The sequence below is a fragment of the Opisthocomus hoazin genome, chromosome 9 (genome assembly GCF_030867145.1).
Source record: "Opisthocomus hoazin isolate bOpiHoa1 chromosome 9, bOpiHoa1.hap1, whole genome shotgun sequence".
Classification (NCBI taxonomy): Eukaryota; Metazoa; Chordata; class Aves; order Opisthocomiformes; family Opisthocomidae; genus Opisthocomus; species Opisthocomus hoazin.
In genome coordinates, this window is record NC_134422.1 from 11,463,428 (window position 1) to 11,489,617 (window position 26,190).

Genomic DNA, 26,190 nt, shown 5'->3' on the forward strand with positions numbered 1-26,190 from the left:
GCTTGCAGCACCAGGTCTAGCTCCATAGTGCTGGTGTCCTTAGAGCTTTTTAAACCACCAGTGTTCAGTAGCCAGGTTAGGTCCTTCTCATGTGCCACATGTTTTGCTCAAGAGCACCTAGACTGGGCTCCTGTTGAAGCCATGGAAATGTGTCACATGTAGAGCAACAGTATGGGTTTGGCTGTGTTTGTTGTCCAACTCCTCAAGCATAGGGTGCTCCTTTTGCTGGAAAACTCCAGCTCTCCCAATGGATCCAAGCCGTTTTGGCTCAACACAAGGGAGCTCGGCAAGAGGGTCCAGAACAGACGCATCCCGGCACGTGGTAGCTCTCTTCTTTTGGTACATAGTGGAGTTGTTCTTGGTGGACCCATGGCTTCATCTCCACCTGCTGTTTACCAAACTGGGTGAGGGAAGAGGTTTGGGGAGCAAATGAGGGAGACCCTCAAAAACTGGGGTGTCCGGGTGGGTTTAGGAATGGCCAAGCTTGAACTGGGTTATGTCCCTTTGTGGGGCGGATGGTGGCAGCTGACAGGAGCTGGCGCTTGGAGATGGGATTAGAAAGCAGCTGTTGGCGTTGGGATGGAGCCTCTTGCCCTCAGAGAGCCGGCACGGAGCTAACACAGGCTGCTGGCCCGGCATGTGAGACATGCCAGGCAACTCAGGGCCAGATGGCTTCTGCCTTGCTGGCACCGCCGGGAAATTCACCCCGGGATGCAGCCCTTCTCCTATGGGGAGGGTCAGCACTTGCCCTCATAGAGCCAGTGGGTAATTAAGGGCTAATTAAGAGCCAAGAGTAGAGTGCCAGGGTTTGACCTGTGTTTCTGGAGCCTTCCCCAGAGGAAGTGGGATAACCCAGCACTGGTCAGGTTTGCAGGGCAGCCCCGGGGCAAGGACGAGTGATGGGGAACTACTAGAATGACTGGCCCCGCAGGGGCTGTGGGCAGCTGCTCAGCGTTGCGGCCGCTCCTGGGGGCTTTCAAAGGAAATTATAACCATCAATTCCTTTTCTAGGGACAGCCTCTATTTCCCGACCTAGCAATGCAAAGCAGGAGGGTAAAGGTATGGAGAGGTTTTATGGTGCCTTCAAGGTCAGCTGGGAAGTCAGACATAAAAGCGAGGGGAAGAACCCAAATTTGTCATCCTCTCGCTGGTGAAGCCCCCCCCTTTCAGTGCTCCCCATATTTTCTTGGGATTTGCAGGTAATTTGTCAGAGGGCCTTCCAGCTGAAGAGTCCCAGGAGGGTGAGACCCCTCCTCCATGGGCTGCCCAGGTTGGGCACTCTGGAGGACATGAGCACGTTGCTCATGAGCATGGGGCCAAAGCTGCTCCTGTGACTGCGATACCCGCACGGGCCAAGTTCAGCTGATCCAAATACGCCTTTGCAAGTGAGAAACAGGCAGCGAGGCTGGCTTGGAGGTGAGCCCTGCCTGCAGGGATCTCAGTCTCCAGATGGGTCTTACGATGGGGTGGGAAATACTGGGAGGAGGCTGCAGGGTTGGCAGGTGATTTGTGGCCCTGCAGCTACTTCACACTGTCTAGAACGTGGTGTGAGGTTGCAGCCCCATCCCATGCCATGGCATTGCTTTCTTGGCGTGGGGATTTATGCTGTTGGGGTCTTGCTTTTTCCTGTACGTGCAGGCTGTCAATGGGAAAACCCAGCGAGATGCTGGAGTGCCTGTCCCGGATTTAAGGTGGCTTCTTCATGTGCGTGTAGGGGTATTTGGGGCAGGGGGTGGGTTTTGTTTGCTTGTTTGGTTTTCTTGTTGGTTTTTTGTTATGGTTTTTTTTTAAGTCCATAATACAACAATTATGTTGAGGCAAACTCCTACTGAAAGCAGGGCGTACAGCATTCACGCTAATTAGCAGGTTGAGATAAAGCCTAGCGATAAGTGCTCATCTGGCTTTCGCTTTGGCAGTCAAATTAAAAGGGAAGGAGGAGAAAATCGCTCTGGGCAGACTCAAAATGGATGTTTTTTTAGTTTGGCTCATGGGGACCAAAAAAGCTGGGGGAGGCACTCTTCCGGGCAAACGATGCGGCGTATGCTTGGCCTGAAGTGCAAGACTGCGTTCCTCTTCCAGGCATCTCCCGGAGAAGCAGAAAAGGGTTTTTCCAAGGGGATAGGAAGGAGGTGGGCTAAACCAAATGGGTTAAACCCCATTTTGGTACCAGCTCAGATGTCCATGAGCCGGATGGGGACAGACCTCGGCTGCGCCCCTGCACGTGAACTGGGGTTTCACCAGCCTGATGCAGGAGGACAGCATGGGTTTGGGGGTCAGAGCTGCTGGTGTTGCCCAGTGGGTTCAGCCTGTAAAGCTAAATTCAGAGGTTTATAGGGGTCTAGATGTTCCACTTAATTAACCTAGAAAATAAACTAGTACTAATTATAGGGCAGACCAAATAATTTTTTACTGTGAGTTGTAATTTTGATAATAATGGAGTCAAAGGGAGAGGAAGAGAAAGTCCTGAATTATTTTAACAGGCAATAGTTCAAGTGCAGGGGTAGATACCTGCGCATTACCGTGAGCTGCCACCTCGTGAACCCCTTTTTCCCCTGCGTCCCCCCTTGACGAGGGGACTGCCACTTACCATATGGCCACGCAGATCTCGTAGGGGTCCTCGCAGTAGGAGTTGAGGTTGCAGTTGCTGTAGCAGACCTTCTCCTCGCAGGCCGGCAGCGTGGAGTCGCACCACTTGCACAGGTTGGTCTTCAGGCTGCGGCGGGCGCCGGCACTGCAGGCTGTGGGGCAGAGAGGTGGTGGAGGGTGAGCGTGGCCGTGCTTGCCCGGAGTGGGGAAAAATAATCACCGCTTTCAGCGATTCGCACAACCAGTGGAGAAGGAGCCTGAATTGTCCCTATTTCTACGTGTATTTTTTATAGCTTTCATTTTGCTCCATTCCTTGGTCAAATGTGCTTTGGATTATGCCAAAGCCTGGCGGAGACGGAGGGATGGTCCTGCCGGATGAGAGCTTTGCAGAGCTTGGAAAGCCGCAAAGAACCGCGTTTTCCCTCTGCGTTTCCCACACCACATATCATCAAGGGGAAGTTTACTTCTTCCTCTACAGCCAGGCTCAAAGCGGCATCTCCCCTTGAAAAAGGACATCTCTGGGTCTCTGTGTGCCTGAAGACTTTATTTATTCCCTTCCCGAGGGAGGAGATGTGCTGGGGAGGGATGCATGCCCAGGCTGGGGCAGTTCCCTCCTCTCCGCTGCCTCCTCACCCTCCCTATCTGCCCGGTCGACGTGCCCAAGCTGGGGAATGTGTTTGCCACCCGCGTCCCGAGCATCTGTGTTTTTGGCAGTGAGCGATGGGCTGAGCCTTCCTGAGCTCTGGGCTGCTCCTCTCCCAGCTCCGCTGCCCCGGTCCGGCACGAGCTGCTCCCCTGCCCCTGGCCTGCCGGAGCCGGCCGCAGCGGCGGGAAGAACTGCTGCCCGTGTGGAGCTGCTCTGCATGTGTCTCACGGGCATAAAATTATCTCTATTTTTATACAAAGGGTGAATGAACTATGCTCAGTTAACGGATAAATCCCAGCTAAATTTAAACTTCCTGTTTCAAGACTGCTAAATGTCTTTTTTTTTTTTCCTTAAAAAAATCCACTAAGCGGTTTATGTAGAAATATATATTTATAAATTTTTTCTTAAATAAATACTCTCAAGAGTGCGCAGATAGGAACCTGAACTACAGCAGCTAATTTATTGAAGGCTTGGCTCATCCGTGCTTCTCCGGCTGCCGCTTCCCTGAGCTGCCCAGCAGCGCTGGGTGCTCCCGGCCCCAGCCAAAGGGCGGTCGTAGCTCACCCTGCTGCCACAGCCGTCATGGGGGTTTTCCATCACCGGCCCTTAGTTTGAACAAGAAACACACTGCAAAATGCCCAACCGTGGCTTGGGAAGCCTCAGTCTTGCAAGCAAAGCCCTGCTGATACAGGAGGACACCCACGGCATGTGGGCAACCTGCAGGACCTCCTGTGTTCTTGGTGGTCACGTGGGCCACCCGCCCGTGGCCAACGGCCAAGGCCACTGTCCCTACGTCTTTTCTTTAATGCATGTACTGTCCCAATAGCAAAAAAGAGATTTTTAACTTCTCTGCTTCCCAAATCCGGGGCGCGCAGCCGGCTTCGACAGCATCTTGCGTGCCTGCTCTGCTTCCCTTGCCAGCTCAGACCCCCCTGCACGAGACAGCCGTAAAAGAGCTGCTGGAAAGCTCCCACACAGAAATAAACCATTTACAAGCTCCTGTGGCCTCGTACGTAGGGCCAAGGTTAACGGCGGAGGGGAAACCTGGCTGCAGAAGAGAAGCCTGTTGCATCTGAAGGCTGGAAGGAGCAAATTTTGGTTTAAATGACCCATGCGAGGCTTAAAACGCGGCTCAGCAGGGATCGTGTCGTATGAGGTGGCGGGGAAGCTGGGAGTGGAGCGGGTGAGGATGCTGCCCACAGCCTCTCGCTCAGCATCACCACCATTCATGGGGCTGCCCTGGCCCTGCTGAGGCACCTGCGGATGTTGTGAGTGACCTCAACAAACCCAATGCCCAGCATCCATCCAAGGGTTAGCTACCAAAATTGTGACTTCGGCTGGGATCTCCAGGACCTGCAGCCAGCATGAGCCACCCTCACCTCCCCACCTCGCTCTGCCAGGGCAGGACTCACAGGATCCTGGGCTAAACTCCTCTCAAGGATGTGATTTTTGAAGGTGGATCAGAAATTAAACCCCGCATCTTCGTGGGGTTCTCAATCTGCAGCAACAGCCGCTGCGCTCTGCAAACTCCATGGGTGTTATTACATGGGAAAAGTGAATTGCAGGTAAATTGGTTTCTCTCCCCCAAAACCCAGCCCCACCACGCCCAGGGCTGCACTCTGGTGGTGTCGGTCCCAACCTCTTCGGTTCAACCCATCCACGGCCTGGCTTGTGCTGTGTTCGCAGCACGCTCGTGCAGGACCGTGGGCTCCACACCATCGTCCCAGAGATACTTGGGGGCCCTGTGGAGAAGAAGCAAGTGGACAAATCCAGGTTTGAGATGTCGCTGATGCAGAAGAGTGATGGGGTTTGTTACTGATGTATTTATACCCACCGGGTATGTTATTTACTGATTCCTATCGAGGGTTTGCTTGAGGTCTCAGAGCAAAACGCCAGCCCCGGCAGTTTTGTACTGGTGCGTGTGGTGGGGATCTTGACTTGGCAGTCATTTGCACTGCAGAGTGGAGAAGCCAAGGCAGATGAAAGAGTTAAATATGGAGACGAGATCCAGAAATATAGCTGTAACCGGACAAAATTCTTTGGAGACAAATTGTTCTAAACTAGCTCAGGCTGCGATTCTGTTATCTGCTCTGCAAGAAAGGTCAGGGCAGGAATACCTCTTCCCCCCCCCCCGCCCTTCTTCTCCTAGGAAGCTAAAAAGAAGAGCACAAAGCCCACTGCAAGTTTCTTCAGGACTTGGTGTCCTTGAACCATTAGCTTGTAGGTACAATTTAACTGCCACATCACTCATCTTGGCCCTGATTAGACCCAGATGAACGCTTTCAATATTAATACTTGGATGATTTAATAAAGCTGCACGAGCAGTAAAAGTAACAATATACTTGCATAAAGGGGTTCCAGATGTTGCCAAGGCAAATGCTAAACATCAAAATACAAACTTCAAAAAAAAAAAAAAGACAAAAAAAAAGCTGGATAAGCAAAACTTGGAACAAACTATAAACTAATTAAATGTGGGTTAAGTTTTCCAAAAATAAATTGAAGCCATAAGGATGTGATGTGAGCCAATAAATAGTACAGTTAGTCAAAGTTATTGTGGAACGACAGTTGGAAAGATGGTTTGAAATCACCGAGAGGTGGGCTCACAGCAATCTTGGCTTCCTATCAATAGGAAGGCTTGTTCTCTTGTGCACGAGAGTGGGATCAAGTCTTCTGGTATCTATAACTGGGACCCCAGAGAGGTTACTGAGAGAATATGAGCCGATTTTCAAGTAGAGGAATAAAGGAAAAGAACTACACCAAAAGCGTCTGAGTCTCCCCTGCAAGAGCAGCAGGGGTGATACCACCACCCAAAGACACCGGGATACTTTTTCATGTGTGTTGGGGCAGCCCTCCAGCCTCTCGTTGCCCACAGAGCATCCACGCTCTCCGCTTGGCCACCCGCAAGACCCACTGAAGCACCACCACCGTAGTCAATAACCCATCCTCTTCCCCATAAAAGAGTCATCTAAAGCAGCTCTCCAAGAGAATTTCATACCAGTCCCATCACTGCAGCCACGGAAGCAGTCAGCTCCCAACACTTCAGCTTTTTGCTCGCTTGCCAGGTGCTCGGCTGCTGACGGTGACTGCAGCTGTAGGAACCCAGAGGGATAAACAGGGCTCTAATTAGCTCGTCTGCACCGATGCAGCCCCAGGGAGCAGGCAGGTCGTCCACCACCTAACTTTGGCTGCAGCTTTCTGCATGCTGCAGTCCCGAGGAGGGTGAATCGCTAAGGAGCCAGCCCGGGGTGCGCAGAGGTGGAGGCACGGTGCGTTCGTCACAGGGAAGGAGAAGGCGCTTTGTAGCCAAAGCGATGGCATGTGAATGCAGTGCGTTTTCGCTGTGGGGCAGAATGAGCAGTTTTAGTTCTCTAGTATTCGCTCTGGTGTGCTGTCTTGCGACAGCTAAACACCAGATGGGCTTAAGGAAAAGTGCTTGGTGTGAGATGCTAAGGCGCTTGCAACACCTCCAGCTCTCCCTCTCCCAAGGTAGAAGGGGACCTTCCACAATTTAAGGGCAAATTGCCTTAAATTGCTTTTATTTTTCAAGGACAAAGAAAAATTGATAATTTTTAGGTCATAAATGCACTACAGTGAGGTCTACCACCTCTTTGCTGTGTATCTCTAAGCACCCCGGTGTGGAGCTGACGCTAACTCAGCAGTTATAGAGGGCTTCCCCGCTTGCCGTTACTGCAGCAGCTCTGGGAGCTCTCTACACCGTCAGTCAACCTGTAATGCCCAGGCTTTGCACTGGGAGAGACTAAGCCCTGGGAGACCAGCTGCCGCGCTCTCCGGCTTTCTCTAACCAGCAGCATGCTTAAAGGCAGGACTGGGGAACACCTCTGTCCCAACCCTGCAGCCACGTGGCTCCTGAAGCCCCCAGGCAGGTGCCCTGGTGGAAAGCCAACCTGCGCTGAGACCCGCTTTCCCACCTGGGTGAGCTCAGGCTCAGCGGCGAGCCCTTCGTCCGCCGCTGAGTTCAGGATTAGGCTTTGCCTTGGGCTTTTGTCCATGGCTAGTGACAGGACTACGCAATAACAGAGCCTCTCATAAAATTATTATGAGAACAAATTCCTTCCCTATTATATACAGTACTTGTTTTTAAGATTAAACCCACAGCAGGGCTGATGGGCTCTGCCTTCTCGCTGACCCATGTGAGAACACCGGGTCCTTGGTGTTCTCCATTGGCAGGTTACTCCTGAGCTGCCTCCTTCATGAAGCAACCATCAGGACCATGGATGCGCTATGTCAGGGTAGTTCCCATGTCCCTGATTTCCAGGAGATTCTATGCAGGGTCAGAAGTCCCCGTTGCAAAAGTCCGGCTTGACCTGTGTAACAGAGGTCCCAGATTTCCTGCAGTCAGCTCCGGCTTGAGCTAGATCCGATCTGTTGGAAAGCACCCGGTCTCGCTGCGGCATCCCGCAGTGTTGCAGGATCTCCCCAGAACTTCACCTCAAGCTGTTGTACTTTTATTTTGGATGGAACGTGGCTTCCCCCAGCTCGGTTCTGTTCTCCCGTGATGGGATCTGCTGCTACTTTCTGCTGCTGAAATGAAGAGCTTTTAAGTGCCGGGCACCTCTTCTCCATCCATGTGCTTTGCAAACACTGTGTCTTCATCTTTGCAGGTGAGGCGGGAGCTGAAAAAACGTATTATCCCATTTTTTTGCCCATATGAGGCACAAGCCTCTGGCTCCCACAGGAAACACGGCAGCACTCACGCTGCATTCGGTTCAGAGGACCAGGCTCTGCTCTCAGGTATGTGGTCCCATGTCGTCCTGCATAATAAATACTGTACTTGGCAGACTACAGTATGGAGCAAGGAACGAGCCAGTAGAGTTTCCTGGTGAATAAAAAGGGACTGATTTTGATTGCATTAGACATCAGTTTTTCCCGGTGCCAGAAAGGCATGCAGTATACATTTCTGGTTTGCTTGGACCTTCTTCAAAGAGGCTGGTAACTGACTTATTCCACCACTTACTTTTCCTTTGTGAAAATATCCCTTTAAATTAAGTGTTTAGCAAATACTGCTTAGTCCCATTACAAAGTAAATTGGGTATGGATCATACCAGCAGACTTCTCCAATCTCTTTCAGATGCTTAAATTACATCATGATCTAACTTCACCCCGGGGAGAGACGAGCTCTGCAGAATATTGTCCGTCCTTCTGCTTTGGTAATCTCCGGTATTTCTCGGGTACCTTTTGCAAGTTGAGTACGCGTCGGCACAACGGCTCCACCTTTGGGGCGTTGGGATGTTTCCTACAGAGGTACCCCAGGGTCATGCCCCAATAAAGCCGGCACCAGCCACGAGATCTGGAGCGCTGGTGGCCAGTGAGGCGATGCCCAGCCCTTGGTGGGGAGGATATGGCCGGGGCAGTTTCTCTTTGATTTTGGTCCGTTGATGTCTGTCCCTGCGGGAGAGGATGGGAGGACTGCGCCTGAGCCCCCGCTCCTCCGTCTGTCCTTGGGGCTGCTTGTCCCCTCCACCCACCATGATGGCTGAAGGCACTGCAGTCAGCCAGCGCCAGGGACCCTTCCCTCCACCTGCAGCCAGATGCTTCCCCTCCAGGAGAGCTCAAGTTTCCTGCCCCAGATGTCACTTTCTGTCCCCCAAAGCTGCTCCTGCTGGGACAACCCATGCTCCATCCCTCTGGGCCCTTGTTTGTCCCGGAGGTCTGGGCACGGGGTCCGGCTGGTGCCCACCGCCAGAGCAGGCGTGGGGACCCCTGCGATGGAGGGACCAGTGGGGACGCCTGCGACTGGGGTGGGGGCTGCACGGGCAATTATCTGCCATGTTGTGCTCTCGCTTGCGTTTGAAAAACAACAACAGCTCAACTGACTCATAGATCCTACGGCCTCTGAGTCATTTTTTATTTCTGGATTTCACTGCTCTGCCCTTTGCAATGAAGGGAGTTGCATGCGCGCGCGCTCACACACACATCAAGTTCACATTTGTTTTTCCCCTATAAAAACAAAACGATTTCCATACCATTAATGAAACAGAAATGATTTGACTTCGCGTACCCTGGCTTTTATTTTCCATTGTATAAACTCTGCAGATGAAATAATGATGGTTGTAAAGTAAACCTCTCTTTTTTTTTTTTTCCCCTTTCCCTTTCCAGGCAGCCTCTTTTCAAAATAGCAATAGGGAGTCACTTACAGACTTGGCTTGTGCTGAGCCTGTAGTAATTAACCCCTTCGTCCCCAGCTTTCGCTCTGTTGGCGTTTAACCACAGCGTGGGCGAAGGCGGCAGCAGGTCTCCCCTGGGACTAGGAGCAAAGTGGGGGAGCAGCACAGGCACGGAAACGCGGGAAGGAGGAGCGGAGCTGGTCCGTGCAAAGCAGTGGAGGGTGCTTGGGGCGATGCACCCGTGGGCTGGACAGCTTTCCTGGGAGAGCTGAGCCGGAGGCGCCCGCACTCTTCCTGCACACCCCATTTTTTCGGGCGCAGTTCAGCACCGCCGCTCTGCGTTTAGCCTGGCAGCCCCGTCTTGGGTCACCTCCCTTCCCTGGGGACCACCAGCGCTGGCATGGCAGCTCGGTGTCCTCTCTCCTCCACACCGCCGCTGCGGAAAGAATCTGCAGTAAATAATTTAATCAGCAAATCTTGCTCTTTCTCTTTACAGGGCTGTTCTGATTTTACGAAGTACTCAGAGGAAGACTAACAGGGTGAAGTAACACCCTGCGCGAGGAGCAGATGCAGCCGGAGCTGGGCGCGCGAGCCCATGCCTGCCTTGCCCTGCGGGCCGGGGCGAGATGCCCTCCCCGCCGGAGCGTGTGAGCTCTGCTTTTCGATTGCCCTTACGCATGGTCTGCCCGGGCAATCTGTCTGTCTTCAAGGCTTAGAACCGCGCCACAAGCATTTTTCCTCATCGCATCTGTCCCGCAGCGGCACGGCCCCGCGTCCCCCCAGCATCGGTGCAGATGCCTCGCGGCTGCCTGGCCCGGGCGGGTTGGTGACACCGGCTGAGATCCTGTTACTCTTCCCAGACTGGGTGATGTGTTTTATATTATTTCTCTTGGATTTATTAAGCATTATGTAACCGGCTAACCAATCCCGCATGCGACGCAATCGCGGCTGATTTCATGTCAGTGGAAAGTAAACAAAAAAAAAAATGTTCTGAAGTGGCTGAACTGAAATTCATTTCCACATGCAAAGCAATTCCTGGAGGATCTTCCCCGTCTCCAGGCAGCTACTTTGCATCCAGGCCCTCATGCAACCCATTAGAAAAGAGTTACGGAAAAATTGCATGTTGTACATGGCAGGGTGTTATAAGCAAATCCTCTCTGTTTACTCTCCACATGAAATGATCAGATAAAGTTTATTTTACTTAATTATTTTTTAAGTATCTTTGCGGGTTTCTGCTGCTCTTTTAGCTGGAGAATTCCTTCAAATGTGAAAATTACTCGCCAAAGAAAGTTTGGCATTGAAGTGTGAAAAAACAAAGCAAGCCAGCCCTGCAGTCCTGAGGTCCCAAAGTCCAGCAGAACCCAGCCCAACACGGCGGAGAGGATGTTTGGCCCTTGCTCAGCTTTGGAGGGGCTGTAGGTACCAAGTGAGGCAAAAACTATACCCCCATTAACCTCTGAACTCAAGCTCTTTCAGGAGCACTCTTCTTTCTGGTTTTACGGGCCAAGTCCTTCCCATGAACACCAGTTTGCACCCTGGGACATTGAACTGAGGATGGAGGAACACGGAAAGGATAAAACTCAGACCTAGTGGCCCTATACCATTTGGTTTGTTCTTCTCAGTGATTTTGAAACATTCAGTAATGCCTGAAAATATTGCGTGTATTTCTGAATCCATTTCACTTAATCTCCACTGAAACACCAGTAAAGTTGGTTGCATGTTATTTGTGTTATTCTTCCATAAGCCCCTAAGGCACGCAAGTGCCTGCTTCACCCAGGCAAGTAGGTAGGTGCAAGTTAAGCCGAGTTGCTGAGTTAGGCCTGGCTGGGCTGGTGGATCACGTAACAGCGTTTGCCACTTGCTGGGCTGCAATTTGAAGATAGAGGTGGCACCAAGCTGTGGTCCCCAGAGCAAATGATGGGTTGTGAAGGGGCGGGAGAGGACAGCCCTGAAGGTGATGCTGGTGGGCAAGTTCACATCTCCACATTGGGGTCACCACTACGCCGAGCCTTGTGCCAACTCACTAGGCGAGCAAAGTTGTCCTAAAACCACAAATTACGAGCTTGTCCACTGCCCTGAAGGCTGGCTTATCCCCGGAGGAGACGAGCAGGGATGGGGTCTGCAGGAGTACTCGATGCCCCGCAGCCCTCATTGAAAAGGTGGCCCGAGGCAGGGCTGAAGGTTAGAGCAGGAGTCCCTCAAGTTGCAGAGGACAGCGGCTTAACACAGGGCTTTTTTACTCCCTCAGTGCTGAGTGTGTGCTGGCTGTTGCGGGTTGCCGTGTAACTATGGCTGGTACCTCCAGAGCCGTTACCACACCAGGCAAAAACTGCCCTGGCAGACAAAAGCAGTTATGAGTTTGCCCAGCAACAACCGTACTTACCCCATTAAGCATTCGGCACCCGCTGGTTAAGTACTGGGCTGTGAAAGCCAAGCGTGAGGAGCTGCGACGCAAACGAAGGCTCACGGCCGACCTGTGTCTGAAGGTACAACACAGTATCTCGGCTGGCAATAAGTCCTTTTTGTTGCACCTATTTCCCCTATTCCTTTCTCCTTCATATCTTTTGCTGTCTGTCCCGGCCATGGGTAGCGTTGGAAAAGCCCTGAGAGAGCAAGCTAAGCTGGAAGTGCAGCCTGAACAACAATTTTGGGGTCTGGGAGAGGAAAACTCCCCACAGCTGGGGGTCAGCCCAAGGAAAATCCATGTGTACACCCAGTCCTGGGTGGTTACCTCCACCAGCACCACCCACGGTCCCCCCACCACGGCAAATCCCACCAGCCAAGATGTCGGGTGAGGGGAACATGTCGTTGCTCCCGTCAGATGGAACATACAGCAATTTATTAAAGGTCTGAGGAGAGGGGAAACTGCTGAGGACAATGTTCACAAGCAATTTTCGCAGCTCTGCCAGCGCCGCTGCTCATCTGGGGCTTTGCAGGGTGAAGCAATGCGTTAGTGTGTGCCATGGCGTGGCGTGCGTAGGGGTCTGCAGAGGGCTAAGCTAGCACATGCCCCATGGAAAGCGCCTGCTGACGAAGGGGGATTCACACGCTGCGTGTTCAGAGGGCTCTGACATTTCAGCCCTCTGAAGAGCGCTTTGCAGTGATCCAGTTTTGACTAAATCCTGGCCTTAAAAATGAGTCCTTTCTTCCCACCTCCCACGCTGCTTGGGAGAAGGAGTCACCGCCTGGCCCGGCCACGCACGAGTGGTTTGAGCTCATCTTGTCGCACGTCGTTGCAGAAATTGCTGAGGTTTTAACAGCCCTTGCAGGTCTGGGAGCTGAACGGCAGAAGGCAAGACTCAACTGACTCCATGATGCCATTGCCATAATTTTTGCTGGTCTTGTTTCTCCAGTGCTACCAACAGTGTATCCTAAATCTGGATTATTTAACTGCAGCTTCTGCATCTCATTCTCAGGAAGAACCAGGAGAGACGAGTCCAGTTCAACAAAAGCAACAGCAATCAACACAACGGCAAAAGCAAGTGAGCTGCAAGCTGGTTGCAGTCATTGCTCTGTCTTGACTACTGCAATCCAAGTAAAACTACTGCTCAGCAGTTTTCTGTTTTTTACTATTATCATCATATTATACTCTGGAATTCGGTTTTATGTGTATTTTTCAGGCGCTGCAGGAATCCTGGATCTCCGTGAATAGATGGAAGTGAAATTTAAAGATACCCTCCAAATAGGTAAACATGTCAGAAACACTATCTGGGACACATTTGGACAACAGGGTTCGCTCTGTTTTAAGTGCAAATGGGTTACTGATGGTTTAGATGAACTTCCTGAGGAGCGTTTGAAATTCCTGGCACACGTTCGATTTACCATCTGCTAGAAGGACTTTGATGAGGCCACAAAGAGACGTTAGGCTGGAGCTGCTCTTCATATCTCGGGTGGACCTTTTGTGATTGACTAATTTGTACTTTTTTGCATTTGTAAGATTTTGATTCCCACGGAGGAGCAAGGCTTGCATGGGACTGTGCGACGAGCTGCTGGGGCAGAGATGCTCTGTTCATTCTCCGTCAGTGGGCTGTCATCAAGTTGTTCCAGCACTGCCTGTTCTTTATGTCTGCTAAAATTATTATGCAGAGTCGAGTTTTGCCCTCATTTAGGCCAGATCTAATGGTAATTAAGTAATTTGTGCTGTCAGAGAGAACCTGAACTTGAGGGTAGCCTGGATTACAGGCTCTACAAACTTTCTTGCTTTCCCTGAAGCGTGCCGCATTTAGCATGTAAATAGATGGTGTGTTCTTCGCTTTCATTTCTTTCTTGATCTCTTAAAAAATATCTTTTAAGGATCTTTTAGATCTCTTTAAGATCTTTTACCAAAAAGCACTCCCCAACAGGGTTGAATTCAACTTGAATATCTTCCAGTTTTCTAAAGCAGAAGAGAGCTATGGTAGGAGGGCTGAGGGAGCAGGTTTTTGGAAAGGAATTTTTGCAGGGATGGGACCAAGAGTCCTGTGGACAGGGCTTGAAGTGCTTTTCCTCCACACATGAAAGTAACGGTAGCTTGCGTGTCTGCGCAACGCCTCTCCAGAGACCCCTCTTGCGGGAGGAGAGGGTTCCCGCAAGCCCCAGCCCCTGGGCAGAGCTGCAGCTCAGCTCCAGGGAGCCTCGGCGGCTGGAGGGGACAAGGTGCAGCGTGAAGCTGCTCCTCCAGCGCAGAGGAACAGACGAAGAGGGGAATGTTCGCCATTCATCATGTCCCGCTCTGAGATCTCATCATTTTGCAGTAGCGCGTTGCCTTTTCAGCTCGGCGGCCTGCCCCGGGATGCCTTCTGAAACATGCCGCCGTCTGAATGTTGCTGAGCAGCATTTCTGCCCAAGAGCTGCCTCCTAAGCTGCAGCCTGCTGCAGAGGCAATGGCCCCAGTGAGGGTGAATGAAAAGCTTGTGCTGCGCCTACAAACAGGTGAGCACAGGGCAAATATAGCAAATGAAAGTAAGCACATGCCGGGGAGATCTCACCCCCCAGCAAATACCCCTTGCCTCTGGTGGGAGCGTCTGCGACCATTTTCTACCACCACCGAGTGCCTTTTGACGTATTAAAGACATGGCAGGAACTGAGCTCCCAGGGGATCCATTGGCATTATTGCTGGGGACGCTTGTGCCCTGGGTCTATTTGAAGAAGGATGATTCATTCAACTGCTCGTTGCCTATGGCGCTGTGTGTCACTTCCTATTGTAAGAAGAAGGGTCTTGATTGCTATCGTGGGCTCGTTGGGTCTAATTTTGGGATAGATCTAGAGTGGATAAAAATGCTTTACGCAGCAAGACAGTGGCTGATTCAGTTTCTTCCACGCTGGATGCTGGTGTTCAGAGTCTCCCAGGCAGGAAGTTTTATCAAGCAACATCAGACAGATGTTCCTCATCGTGCCCCAGCTGTGTTGGCTGGAGACCTGCTCTGTCAAACACTTGTCAGGGGACATGGGCATTCATTCTGTGCGGGTGGCATTTTATGAAATGATCCACCTGAAAAGAATGATCTTTGTAAAGAAATGTCTGTGCCTGTAATAGTTGTAAAGACCCCAGAAGGACTTGTAGTCATGGAACTGCCAAGGAGTGTTCCCAGGAAGGGGTCAGAGTTCCTGATTTTGGAAGAAAAGAGAATCAAAATTCTTCTTTGGATTTCAAGTGCCAGGCACAGTATGAATTCACATTGCCAGTATCACCTTTCTGATGGGGGGCATGGTGGGCCAAGGCAATGCAGGACACAGCCAAGCTGTCTGGTTTGGGGTGGCTGAAGTGAGAAGGGATCCCTTAGCTAAATCTCAGGGTTTTGCCTTGTCGATCTACAGAAAAGGCCCCTCTTAGTGGTGTAACAACCAGCAGGCCAGGAACTTCAGCAGGTGTCTCTGGGCCTCCCAGAAGCAAAGATATAAGAAAAATGTGTTGTTCCCAGAGCGAATGTCTTCACAGTGGTTTTGGGAGAAGTGAAAAGATTAGGGGATGCTCAGATACTGGGGCAAGGAGACGCCTGATCAATGATCGGATCACATCGATCAGCGTCACTCCAGGTGTCTGCTTCAGGGCTCAGCCCCGCCTGGGCCCTGGACCGGGGCAATAAGCCGGCCCTGTTTGCTGACTGCCATGCTTGCTGGCACAAGCCCATCAGCACTGCTTTGCATGCAGGACATGTATTAGGGTGCGATGGTCCTCGAGGCATGGGGCCTCCAGCTCCCAGGTGTGGTCGGAGGACTTGCCATCGTACATTGCAAGGGGAGGACAACAGCTCTTTGCAGGCTGAGTGAAGGCAGGCAGGCGTTTCCTTCAGACCCCTTCAGGCCTCGTTAGCACTGACTCTGGAGCTGGGGTGGAAGCTGCTGGAGATGGCTTTCTGTGGACCTCTGCTTTACCCAGAAGAGCTGGAGTTTTGGACCTGGCGGAGAGTAAATGACATGGAGCTAAAGGGAACATCTCCATCCACAGCATGGCACAGTGAGAGGTCCTGCCACAGCACTAGGCAAAGCATGCCCAGTACGAAGCTCCTTCAACCACTTCCAGAGTCATGGCCAAGGCGTGGGTTGAACTGGAGTGCGGGACTCTGCAAAGTGACACCCAGCAGCTGCCAGCGCTGGAGACGCACATCAGCTCCCCAGCACAGCTTGCTCCTGCTGATGGCCGCACATTGCACAGCAGAAATGTTGAAAAAAATCTTTTTTTTTTTTTAATTTATTTTAATCTTGAGTCCAGATGTAAATAATCCTGTCTACTCCAGGGCTGAGGTGTATCCTTGGAGCTGTGAGAATCCACGCGGGTGACAGCCCTCTGTCCAGGGCAGACTGGCAGGCTGCGGTGTGCAGCTGGATACATTAATTGCCCCAACGCCGAGACGCATTTGCTGTTGCATAAATCAGCTGTCGTTTGTCAGGCGTGTTCCTGGCTTATCAACGGGAAGCGAAGCCCTGCAGTGGAACAGCTCCATGAAAGGGTAAGTCCTGGAGCAGCGTAATTGGTGGGAGCATGGGCTGCAGGGGGGACTGCACGATAAGCAGGCTCTCCCACTTCTCCTAAAAGCTTGACAGCTACCAGCAGCTGGCAGGAGAGCTTCAGCCCTCCATGGGCTGTAACAAAAAGATGAACCAAGTGACAAAGGAGAAATATGACTCCGATGGACCTTGCAGATCCTTTCCGGAGGCAGGATCACAACGGTCGTCTCTGAACTCGGGGATGTGCATGCGAGCGGGGCCAAGACAGCTTTCAGCCACCCCTTCATTTCCCCCTAAAGGTCCCTAAGGCAATGTTATCCCGCAGTTGGGGTCCAGCAGAGAGATAACATAGCTCTAATCCGCAGGTTCGATAAGGCAGGCAGCCATCCGTGCCGTTATCTCCCCTCTGCACAGAGGCCCCTTCCAGCGCGGGGCTTTCACTTGGCACACAGCGCTAAACACGGGATGTGAAAAGAGCAAAGTGTGTGGGAGCTGCTGATTTTGTCTTCTTGGTGGGACTGTTTTTTTTTAATAAAAAGATCAGATGTTGTACTTCCTTGAAAACACGACAATCTATGGGAGAGTTCATTAGTTTATGGTTGCAACACTGCGGAGCCTGGCTGAAAGCAAATGTTATTGCAAAGAGTTATCACTAATGGGAGAAGAAAATAATGTCCTGAGGAAATAAACTCGACGGAGCAAAACATGGAACAATATGAAGCTGTGGAAGACAGGCAGTAGAGCTGAATACTTTCTCAGAATAAAAGCCCCCCGTCACCTGTTTTTAATGCCAATGTTTGCTTTCTGCATATTCAGTGAATATGTGGGATACATCTGTTCAGGACTCCATCTCTAATGGGAGTAACAAGTATCACGATTGCAGCTGGCTGAACTTTTTTACTACTAGTACACAAAAATGTCTTTGTGACCACCATTAAATAGCAATAATGCCAGTAAAACACCAGTAAAAAGCATATTTGGGCTTTTTTTTTTTAGAAAACGGCGTGTTTTAATTTCAAGTTCCATGGAGTTATATTTCAAAAAGGACTTTCCTCCACAAAGCCCCCCACTAAAATACAGATTTGAGCAGCTTTAATGGTGACCAACCTGTCTCAAGTCACAGCAAAGCTGGAGATGCAAGAGGAGAGGAAGAGCCTGCTTTCATAAATCTGACATAGCTGCACACTGCCTGCTTTCTTAGCCTTCAGTTAGTCTGACTTACACCAAGGGTTGAAACTGTAGTATCAAGTTTGGAGAAGTATGAAGGTGAATTCAAAATAATCTGTCACTTGCCTTGCTGAGTCTCATGCCACTTGAAACACTGCAGAGGACTCCGGTTTTGCATTGTCAGAGTTTTTCTTGTGCTATCCCCTTTTACTTCTTAACTGGAGAATTTATTGCAGCTTTGTTCTTATTTAGCCTCGTGGTAGGATGCACAAGTTTCTTCTTCAGGCAGCGGGATGCTGTGTGTGCTCCCAGCTCTTCTACCTACACCCAGCCATCGTGGGGCCCTTGTAGCCTCTTGGTTTTTGAGGATGATAATATCTTTCTTGGTGTTTTGGCTGTCTTAAAACAACACCCAAGCAACATATGGTGCTACTTGAGAAGGATTGTCATAACCAGCCCTGCAGCCATGTGTCCCGGGGTGGGCAGCACCCACCTCCATGTGCTGCGTAGCCTGGGAGAAGAGGTCTGCTCCGTTGCTCCGGCTCAGCCTTGGACCTGCAAAGCCCTTTTCTGCAAATTGATATATTTGCCTGCAAAATGGAGGGTAACTCTTCCTTCATCCTCTTCCTTCCCTTGTTCTCTCACCAGCTCAGGTTTCACCCCGTGTTCCTGAATTGTGTGTGGTCTGGTGTTGGGGTGTGATCCTGACAGCTCCCCTGCCCGAGGAGCGGGCTGGTGTTTCGGTGGCTAAAACTCCTGGTTTCAGCTCTGGCGACCTTAGAAATAAGAGGCTGACTTTCTGAATGCACTGCCTGAGGAGCCTGGGATAGGTCAGAGATTTCTTGAGCAGATCAAAAGCCAGAGATGTTTTTCTGACAGCCCCGGAGCTCCCTGTCATGATTTATGAATTCTATACGCTCTATATGTTTAGCCGAAGAGGCTCACTGGGGGAAGAGGGGCTGGTGTGTGCAAGCAGGAGACAGCATGCAGCTTGAGAGAGCCAGCATCTACCAGGAGATACCCCCTTGAACACGCTCTCTGCAGAGCCATCAAAGTGCCTTGAGGGACCGTGGCAAAGGGAGCCTGGGAGACTCACAGCAAGAAATGTTGGGATGTTTTAGCTGGCAGCATTTTAGTGGGAGACCGAGTTACAGGGAAGCAGACCCCAACCCCAGAAGCTGGGAGCTCTGGACTCTGGGAAGCAGACCTGCAACCTTCCCTTGTTTCACACATGCTCTTTCTCTTTCTTCAGAGGTTCAGCAGACCCTATGGGGGAGAGCTCTCCCTTGGTAAGTGCTGCGTGCCCTGGCAGATTTTGAGTTTCATGTCCTCTTTTGGAGGTTGGATGCCCAACGGCACTCTGCCGGGCTCCTGGGGCTCGTCATACCCGGAGAGCTGTTGTCACACCAGTGACACTTAGCTCATGCTTTTGAGGTTGTCCCAGCATCTCAGAGACTTGTGGTGCTTTTCTCTCCTCTCCATGAGATGAGATTTTGCTCAGCCCCGTACTAGCAGGGCCTGACCTGAGCCCTATTCCTGACAAACAGAGCATGAGGGAGACTTTCCTGATTCTGATGCAAAACAGGACAGGGAAACTCCAAATTATTAACTTTAAGGCTAGAGTGATTCCATGTGCACAGTACAGCAATCCCTATACCATGTCCGTAACTTCTAGGTTGTACTCTGCTGAGCAGATAGTCTTGCTGTCATTGAAGGCTTTTGAGCAACAAAAATCCACCACATCCCGAGCCTGAGTAATTACCCACTGGAACAACTTTACTGTGTCGTGCTCTAACACAAAAGTGCCTGGTTTCAGCTTCCAGCGTGCAAATCTTGTTTTTCTCTTTCCCATGGAAGAGGAAGCCTTTTGCCAGAAAGCATCTCTCCGGGACCTGGTTATAGATGATGACTAGCTCACCTCTCAGCTCTCTCCTGGCCAAACTAAAGATATCGAAAGCCTTCAGCCCCCGACACTGTAAGACAGGTTTTCCAGTCCTGAATGATCCTTATATTTTTTTGTCCTGAGTTAGGTAAATCCAGAACTGTGCCAGCTCTCTGCTCTAGAAGGGTTCCCCGCTCCCCTGCGTGAGGGTTTGCATTAACAGTGGTGCAACTACAGCTCCTGTCTGCACCTTCTGCTGAGAAAGCCGTGTAAAAATGCTGCCCTCCAGCAGTCACTGCCACTGGGAAGAAGTCTAAGGATAGATATTTTGAAGCCTTGATAGGACTGGCCAGGGATAATTAGGGAAATCCAGTGGCTGGAATTTCAGCCGTCTGTCAGGCTACAGTCCTTTTTTCCATGGCGTATGGACTAAAGCGGTCAGATGTGCTGTCTAGTCACCATGTCGGCGATCAAAGGGATAGAGACGGGCAGCACGGAGCACAAATTGGGGTCTTTGTAAAGACTGTAAACTCTTAGGGAGGGCAGAAAAATCCCTGAAGATGCTCAGCTGGAGTTACTCTGGGATACCCGAGGTGCAATCCGAGCCATATTTGTTATGGCAAGTCTTAAATCACTCCGCTAAGAGGAGCGACTTCGCTGCTGTCACTAAGCCAGCGCTGTCACTCTTTAAAGAAAGGCTGGGTGAGCAGTGGGATTTGTTGCTTGAAGAACTGCTGAATGTGTATTTTCCAACAATTTGGGGAACTTGTTGTTCTCTTCTCTCTAAATGTCAATGCAAAGTGGGCTCCCAGGGTACTTTTACTGTCTCTGAATGACTGTAGTGTCGATCTTAACACGATAGGCAAGGTAAATGGAAAGTACCCCCGGAAAACATATATCACTTGAGCTGAATCACAGACAGCAAGCCTTGGCTTATTTATTTTTCCCCATACAGAGGCAAATTTTGTCATCATATCACTCACGTAACCTTTCAGATGAACTTAGTAATCATGATATGTTTTGGTTTGGCTTCTTTCAGATTAAAACCTTGCCTTTCAGAAAAAGGAAACCATAAGTTAAATAACTCCAAAATTAGGTATTTCTGAAGGATAATTAGTGGTCTTCTTTCTTACCAAAAACATCCAAGACTGTGCTTTAAATAATACCTTGTAGTAATTCTTTCAGTTCTGCTCCAAGTGTGATTAATTTAGCAGGATGTTATTGGTATAGCGTCCTACATTTCAGACCACATTTTAGGATATTATCTGCAAAAATGAATGCTACATATCTCCGCAGCTTTTTGAAAAATCAACCAGACCTTGTATCCTAAATCTCCCCCATCCAGGTCTCTCTGCTTCAACAGTTGCACCAAAGGTTGTATTTGCCTACACATAGATTACCAACCGATCGTGTCCTTTCACTCCCTATTCCTGTAGATAGGGGGACCCATGTAAAGTGAACGCAGATATGAATCCCTGCCCCCAGTTATTTCATTTGGATGCAAAAATACTGGAACTGTAATCCTCCTACTTCATCGCTTTGAGCAAAAAGCAATTTTAGTTGCACTGAAATTTCTATAGCGAGGGGAAGGGCTCTGTGTTTGTAAAAGAGTTCACTGTAAAAAGTGCTGTTGTCTGTGCAAATATATAAATATATTCTATATAGGGATATATGTGTGTATACACATACATAGGCACTGTATATACAGAAAGACACACACACATACTTAGGAGATGTGTATCTAACACTCACTTATATACAAATCTATTCCCTGTTATGAAACAATCATCAAGATATAAACAAGAGAAGTTAAACCATGGATGGGCACATTTTCAAGTGCTGCTGGAGGGTTTTATCTACAGTACTGAAGAAGTGCTATCAAAACCTAAACAGGGCACTTATTACAAAGAAATCTTTACGTAAGCGCTGGAAAGGTTTGCCGAATAACCAGATGTTGTTGCAAAGAAGCTTCTCCTCCCCCTCCCCTCACTTCTTTGCTTCTTTAATAGTTCGATTAATTCTGTGCATAAACCGGGGCAGATAAAAGTTCTAAGCTTCAAACTTCACCACATCTGGACACTGTTGAAGCCAGATCATTCAGCGGTGCACTTCAGTTGCTTTTAATCTCCCTCAATAAAATAAAAACTTCCAACAAGTAATGCTGACCTATATATATTTTTGCACTGTAAACACTGACATCTGCGAGCTGCTCCAAGCGAGCACGCAGTGCGTTCCACCAAGGCAAACGCTCGCCCTTTGCTGTAAAAGAAATACACAGCTGATGCAGTCGTAGCAGTGTTTTCTACTAAATTCTCAGCTATTTCCAATCCTCCGGCTAATTGCTGTCAGGGGAGAAATCAAAGATTAGCTGTTTTGCTGGAGGAAGGAAAAATAAACGACCTCTTGGAGTACGTTGCTTAAAGTTGCCTAAGCAGAAACATTTTTCTACTCACAGAAGGAGAGCAGCAGTAAGGAAAGCAGACCCGGTCTCCTCCAGTAACCCATTTTCTGGATCCTGCCAGTGACCAGAATCCCGGCTTCACGGCGTTGACCAATTCATCTCCCCCCAGTGCAGCCAGCCTCCTGCGTTTCTGCTGTCAAGCCCGGAGCCCCGAGTTTGCGAGGCTCCCGGCGAGGCTTGCCGGGAAGGCGGATCCAGCTGCTAAAGCCCAGCTGTGTGTGGGGTCCGCCCAGGAACTGCAGTTTATGAACAAACTAAGCCCAACTCTCCTCTCCAAATATATACAAATATGGGAGGGGGGAGCAGGGGGAAGAAGCCTGGCTCCAAAAAAAAGAGTTTGATTTTTTTTTTCCAATGACAACGCGGAGCTGCTCCCGTCTCCGTATGGCCCAAGGATCTTTGAAGGGGACCTAATGCCTACTGCGTGCATCTAATCAAAAAGGCATGGGTGCTCCTGCATGCCTCTTTCATCTGAATAAAACACAGAAGGTAATGCTTCAATATGATTAGCTGCCATTAATTTTCTACTATTTTTTCTCCTTTTAGGAATTAACTCTATCTTTTATGTAAGCTTCAACGAGCTATATTTTTAATAAGGATAATTTGAAGGTTTAGGGCAGCTTTTTCAGAAAGACCACATCAATATGAGCTTAGCCTAAAGCAGGCGCTTTTGACCCATTAAAGCAGCAGGTTTTAAACATATACTTCTATGTTTTCCTGAATCAGGGCCTAAAATAATAACATAGAGCATTTAAATAGCTGCTTTCTCCCCAAGATCTCAAACTGCTTTACAAAAACTTGTAAGAAATATTATCCCCACTTACAAAAGGGAAACTGTGAAACGTAGCAGAAATCTGACTTGCCTGGATTGTTAACGCAATCAATCAGTGGCAAAGGGAGGAGTAAAATCCTCAAACTCTTGCCCTATGATCTACCCCAATCCTTCAGAATGTGTTAAAATAATGATCAATGTAATCGTGTTTGGCAGAGAAAGAGGTGTTGTTATTAAGTTTTTTTGCAGCTAAAATGCCTGCGTTTGTGAGTGAGGCTAATTTTTTATGGCTATTGATAAATATGTCCACCACTTTTTAATGCATACATAGCATTCTAATTCAGTGAGTCTCCGGCTTTTTATTTACCCATTTTACAGTTGATCTTTTACTTCATTAACCAGTGTGTGGTGGATACGTGGTGTATCTGTATTTGCTTGTGTGTATGTGTGGTTATTACTGGTGAGCATTTTGCTCCATTGGACTTGAAGATCCTTTCTTTGCATGAATCTTCCTGATAAACTGCACCCACTTGTTTTGTGAACTATCTATATAAATTATTCTGTTAGGGAGTGAGATAATGGTATCTCTTTTCTGTATTTAGAAAGGAAAAATTGGAGGTGTTAGACGAGGTGCAGACGCAGCTGATAAATATAAAGCACCTCTCCTACACTGTGGCTACACCAGCATGCCTCTGGAGAGGGTAGCTTGGTCTGATCCCACTTGCTTCACGGTGCCCAGACGCAAGCCAGCTTAGCCTGTCCTCCAGCAAGAAATGGCCTTATGTCCCTGGGATAGCAAAGCAGAAGGCTATGTGGATGCCCTAAGGGAAGATACCATCCAGGGCACCCAGAGAACGTCTGTCAGGAAGAACGAGTGTAGAGACATTTGCCCGAGCAGGGGAGCTGCCTCCTGCTCTCAGGCCCTGAGGATGTCGGCTTGTGTCCCAGGCGAGGTGCAACATTGCTCTCCCTCGCTTGGCTGTGTTTACATCAAACTGGACACCTTTCTATGGGCTATGTAGTATTAATCTAGAAGAGACGGGCTGGCCTGAGTTACAACAGCTGAGGTATGGCCTTTTAGGACAAGCAAATGTTTAGGAAACTTTCAGAAAGAGATTATTTTCCAAGCGGTGTACTGAAACCGCTGTGTGCACAGCGGTGTCTTTGGCTGACCTGCCAGCTCTCTTCTTTCTGATTCAGAGCATTTTAAACGGCCCACAGATCGCTCAGACTGCTGGCTGGATTGTCAGACCTGCATTTTCAGTCCACTGAGCTGAGGCTATTGTAAGAAAACCTCATCTGCAAAATAGGAAGAACGTGAGGCTGGCAGCTTGTTTCTTCCCTAATGATACGGCGTGAGTCACCCTGGGTCGAGCAGGGAGCCGCACAGCACCTGCCCCACTCACCTGGGCTTTTCTCCACTCTGGAGCCCCTGCTTATTTCTCAGACCTTATCCAAGCAAAAAATGCAAACCAAAAATCCACCAAAGTGACTCAGGGAGAAGTAAGATCTCTGGGATTTAGCCTAGAATGTCTAAACTCACATTATAGAGCTTTGCTTTCATGAAAGAGCACGGTGACCTTTGGAGTGAGACATCAGGGAGGAAGAAGAGACAAATGGTTATTTTTATTGTTGACTTGTTTATGCCTTTTGGTGTAAATTCCCCTGCTCCTCTATTAGTGGTCTGGACAACCTCATAACTCAAGACACACTGAAGGCTGGATTTAGGCTGAGGAACGTAAGGTCTCTGCAGGGTGATTTTTAAGTTGCATTGTGGGAGCAGTTTTCCCAAAGTTCTCATTTAGAAGCTGGAAGATATTTACTAGAGAAGTAAAATAAAACTTTGGTCACCTGAAACAATATAGCTTATATTTAAAAGAGGGTTTCAAACAGCCTGGGTTTCCACTGCAGGAGGCAAGGCTCTGCAACCAATCAATAGATTTGAAGCTCCCAACTTATCATTAAACATCCTTGTGCAGGATAACATCACGATGGACATGTGCCAGACCCAGGTGAGTCAAACCTCTTGTTCTTCCCAGGGGCAAAGACCACCTTCATGTGACAGGGACCATGAAGGGAGAGGAGGGAGATAAGGGAACAACGTAGCCATGCCCCGGACAGTGCTAATGCAAAGGCCAAAGCTCCTGAGCTTCCCTGGACCTCCTCCACGCCCACTCGATCCCAGAGAACATATCAAGGGCATTGGGTTTAAAATAACTGACTACAACAAAAGGTGTGAGGTTCACTTCTGCATCGGAAGATGTTCCCTCAGCCCTCTGGATTGCTTGTGCGTTACATGACTGGACTAATATCTGTTGCATCTGCTTCATTCCTTTTAATCTGTTGATATCAGTAGTGATGATGGGCTTCAGATAAGGTCCATGAGTATTTCTGTTGTGAAGAGGATTTGTAATAAATCAAATTATTAAAAAGGCATGTCTAAGGAAAATGGCTACCTGATAGAATCACGGACTCAGCTTCTATTAATGAGCACAAATCCATACTCTTAATTTATGTGTACATGTTGTATGGTTGTATTGAACTACTCCCAAGTTGTCCTGGCAGTTAATTAAATGCCAAGAATTTCAGTGTCATCACTTCTGCATCTTCTAAGCACGGCCTTGACGGCCTTGGTTTCGCTGTGCCATCAGCAACAGTTGCCTGAGAAGGATCTGAACCCCTCACCAGCCGGCATCTCCATCCTGCATTCACCAGGACACTGGCTCCAGTCCTGGGAGGGTCAAATAAATTCAAACGTCATTGCCTGCTGGGTGCTGAGGGTGCCCATCACTCTTTACCTTCTCACTACCTTTCTGCTGTCACAGCTTCACGGCGGTTTGGAGTTTGTTTGAGCTCATGCATGTGGGTATGTGGTTTGTGCTCCCTGCTGTCACCTAAGGGAAAATACAATGACTTGACCTTTGGCATTTTCCATTCTCTTTCTGCAGCTTGTCCCAGCGATGGTGTGGTGACATTTGATGGTCAGATAGCACGACGAGTGCAACCAAAGCCAGCAACACATCCTGAGGGACACAGCTACACCTCCTGTGGGCATGGGTGGCCTTGTCTGCATTGCCACAACCACTTCTCCTTAGCCCTGTCATCTTCCCCAGGTCCCTGCATCTCTGCTAATGCTCATTTTGGTAGCCATGCAGGATAAACGCACTTACCAAGTGATGCCTGACTTGTATTGGAGTCTTTCCATAGTCCAGAAACACTGGACTAATTCTAATTTCTCTCAGACTGCATGCAACAAGCTCCTTGACCAAAGATGCACCAGGATTAAGTAAAGGCCTAATTTGCCCATCTCTGCCATTTACAGTGTTACTGAGTTGTTGTTTTTTTCCTGTTCAGTTCTGTCCCTAACCTTGCTTTCTCCTTATGAAGTTTTGAGTTTTTCTTACTGCTCTCTTTTTTGCTGCTTTTGAAGCCACTTTCAGTAAGCTTTCCTTCATACTACTGACGTGCTTGTACAGATCCTTTCAAAAGCATGGATTAGTTTTGGCTTTCCAGTTTGTATGCATGGATCCAGCTCTGCTGTTGCTGAAATGGATGGAAACCACTGCTACCAATTTTAGTCGGTGTGGGACCGGGTGATTTCTTTTCCCCCTGAAAGACATCCAG

General features: G+C 49.3%; 1 protein-coding gene across 1 annotated transcript in view; it reads right to left on the reverse strand.

Moving 5' to 3' along the window:
- Positions 1-21,971, reverse strand: part of LOC104338219 (TGF-beta receptor type-2-like) — a 33,829-nt gene extending 11,858 nt beyond the window's left edge. Inside the window, exons 1-2 of the mRNA XM_075429763.1 lie at positions 21,787-21,971; positions 2,588-2,738 (exon numbers count right to left, since the gene is read on the reverse strand). Of these exons, the coding sequence (XP_075285878.1) occupies positions 2,588-2,738; positions 21,787-21,838 (203 nt within the window). The 5' untranslated portion in view covers positions 21,839-21,971. The remainder of the gene's footprint in view (positions 1-2,587; positions 2,739-21,786) is intronic.
- Positions 21,972-26,190: the final 4,219 nt, after the last annotated feature.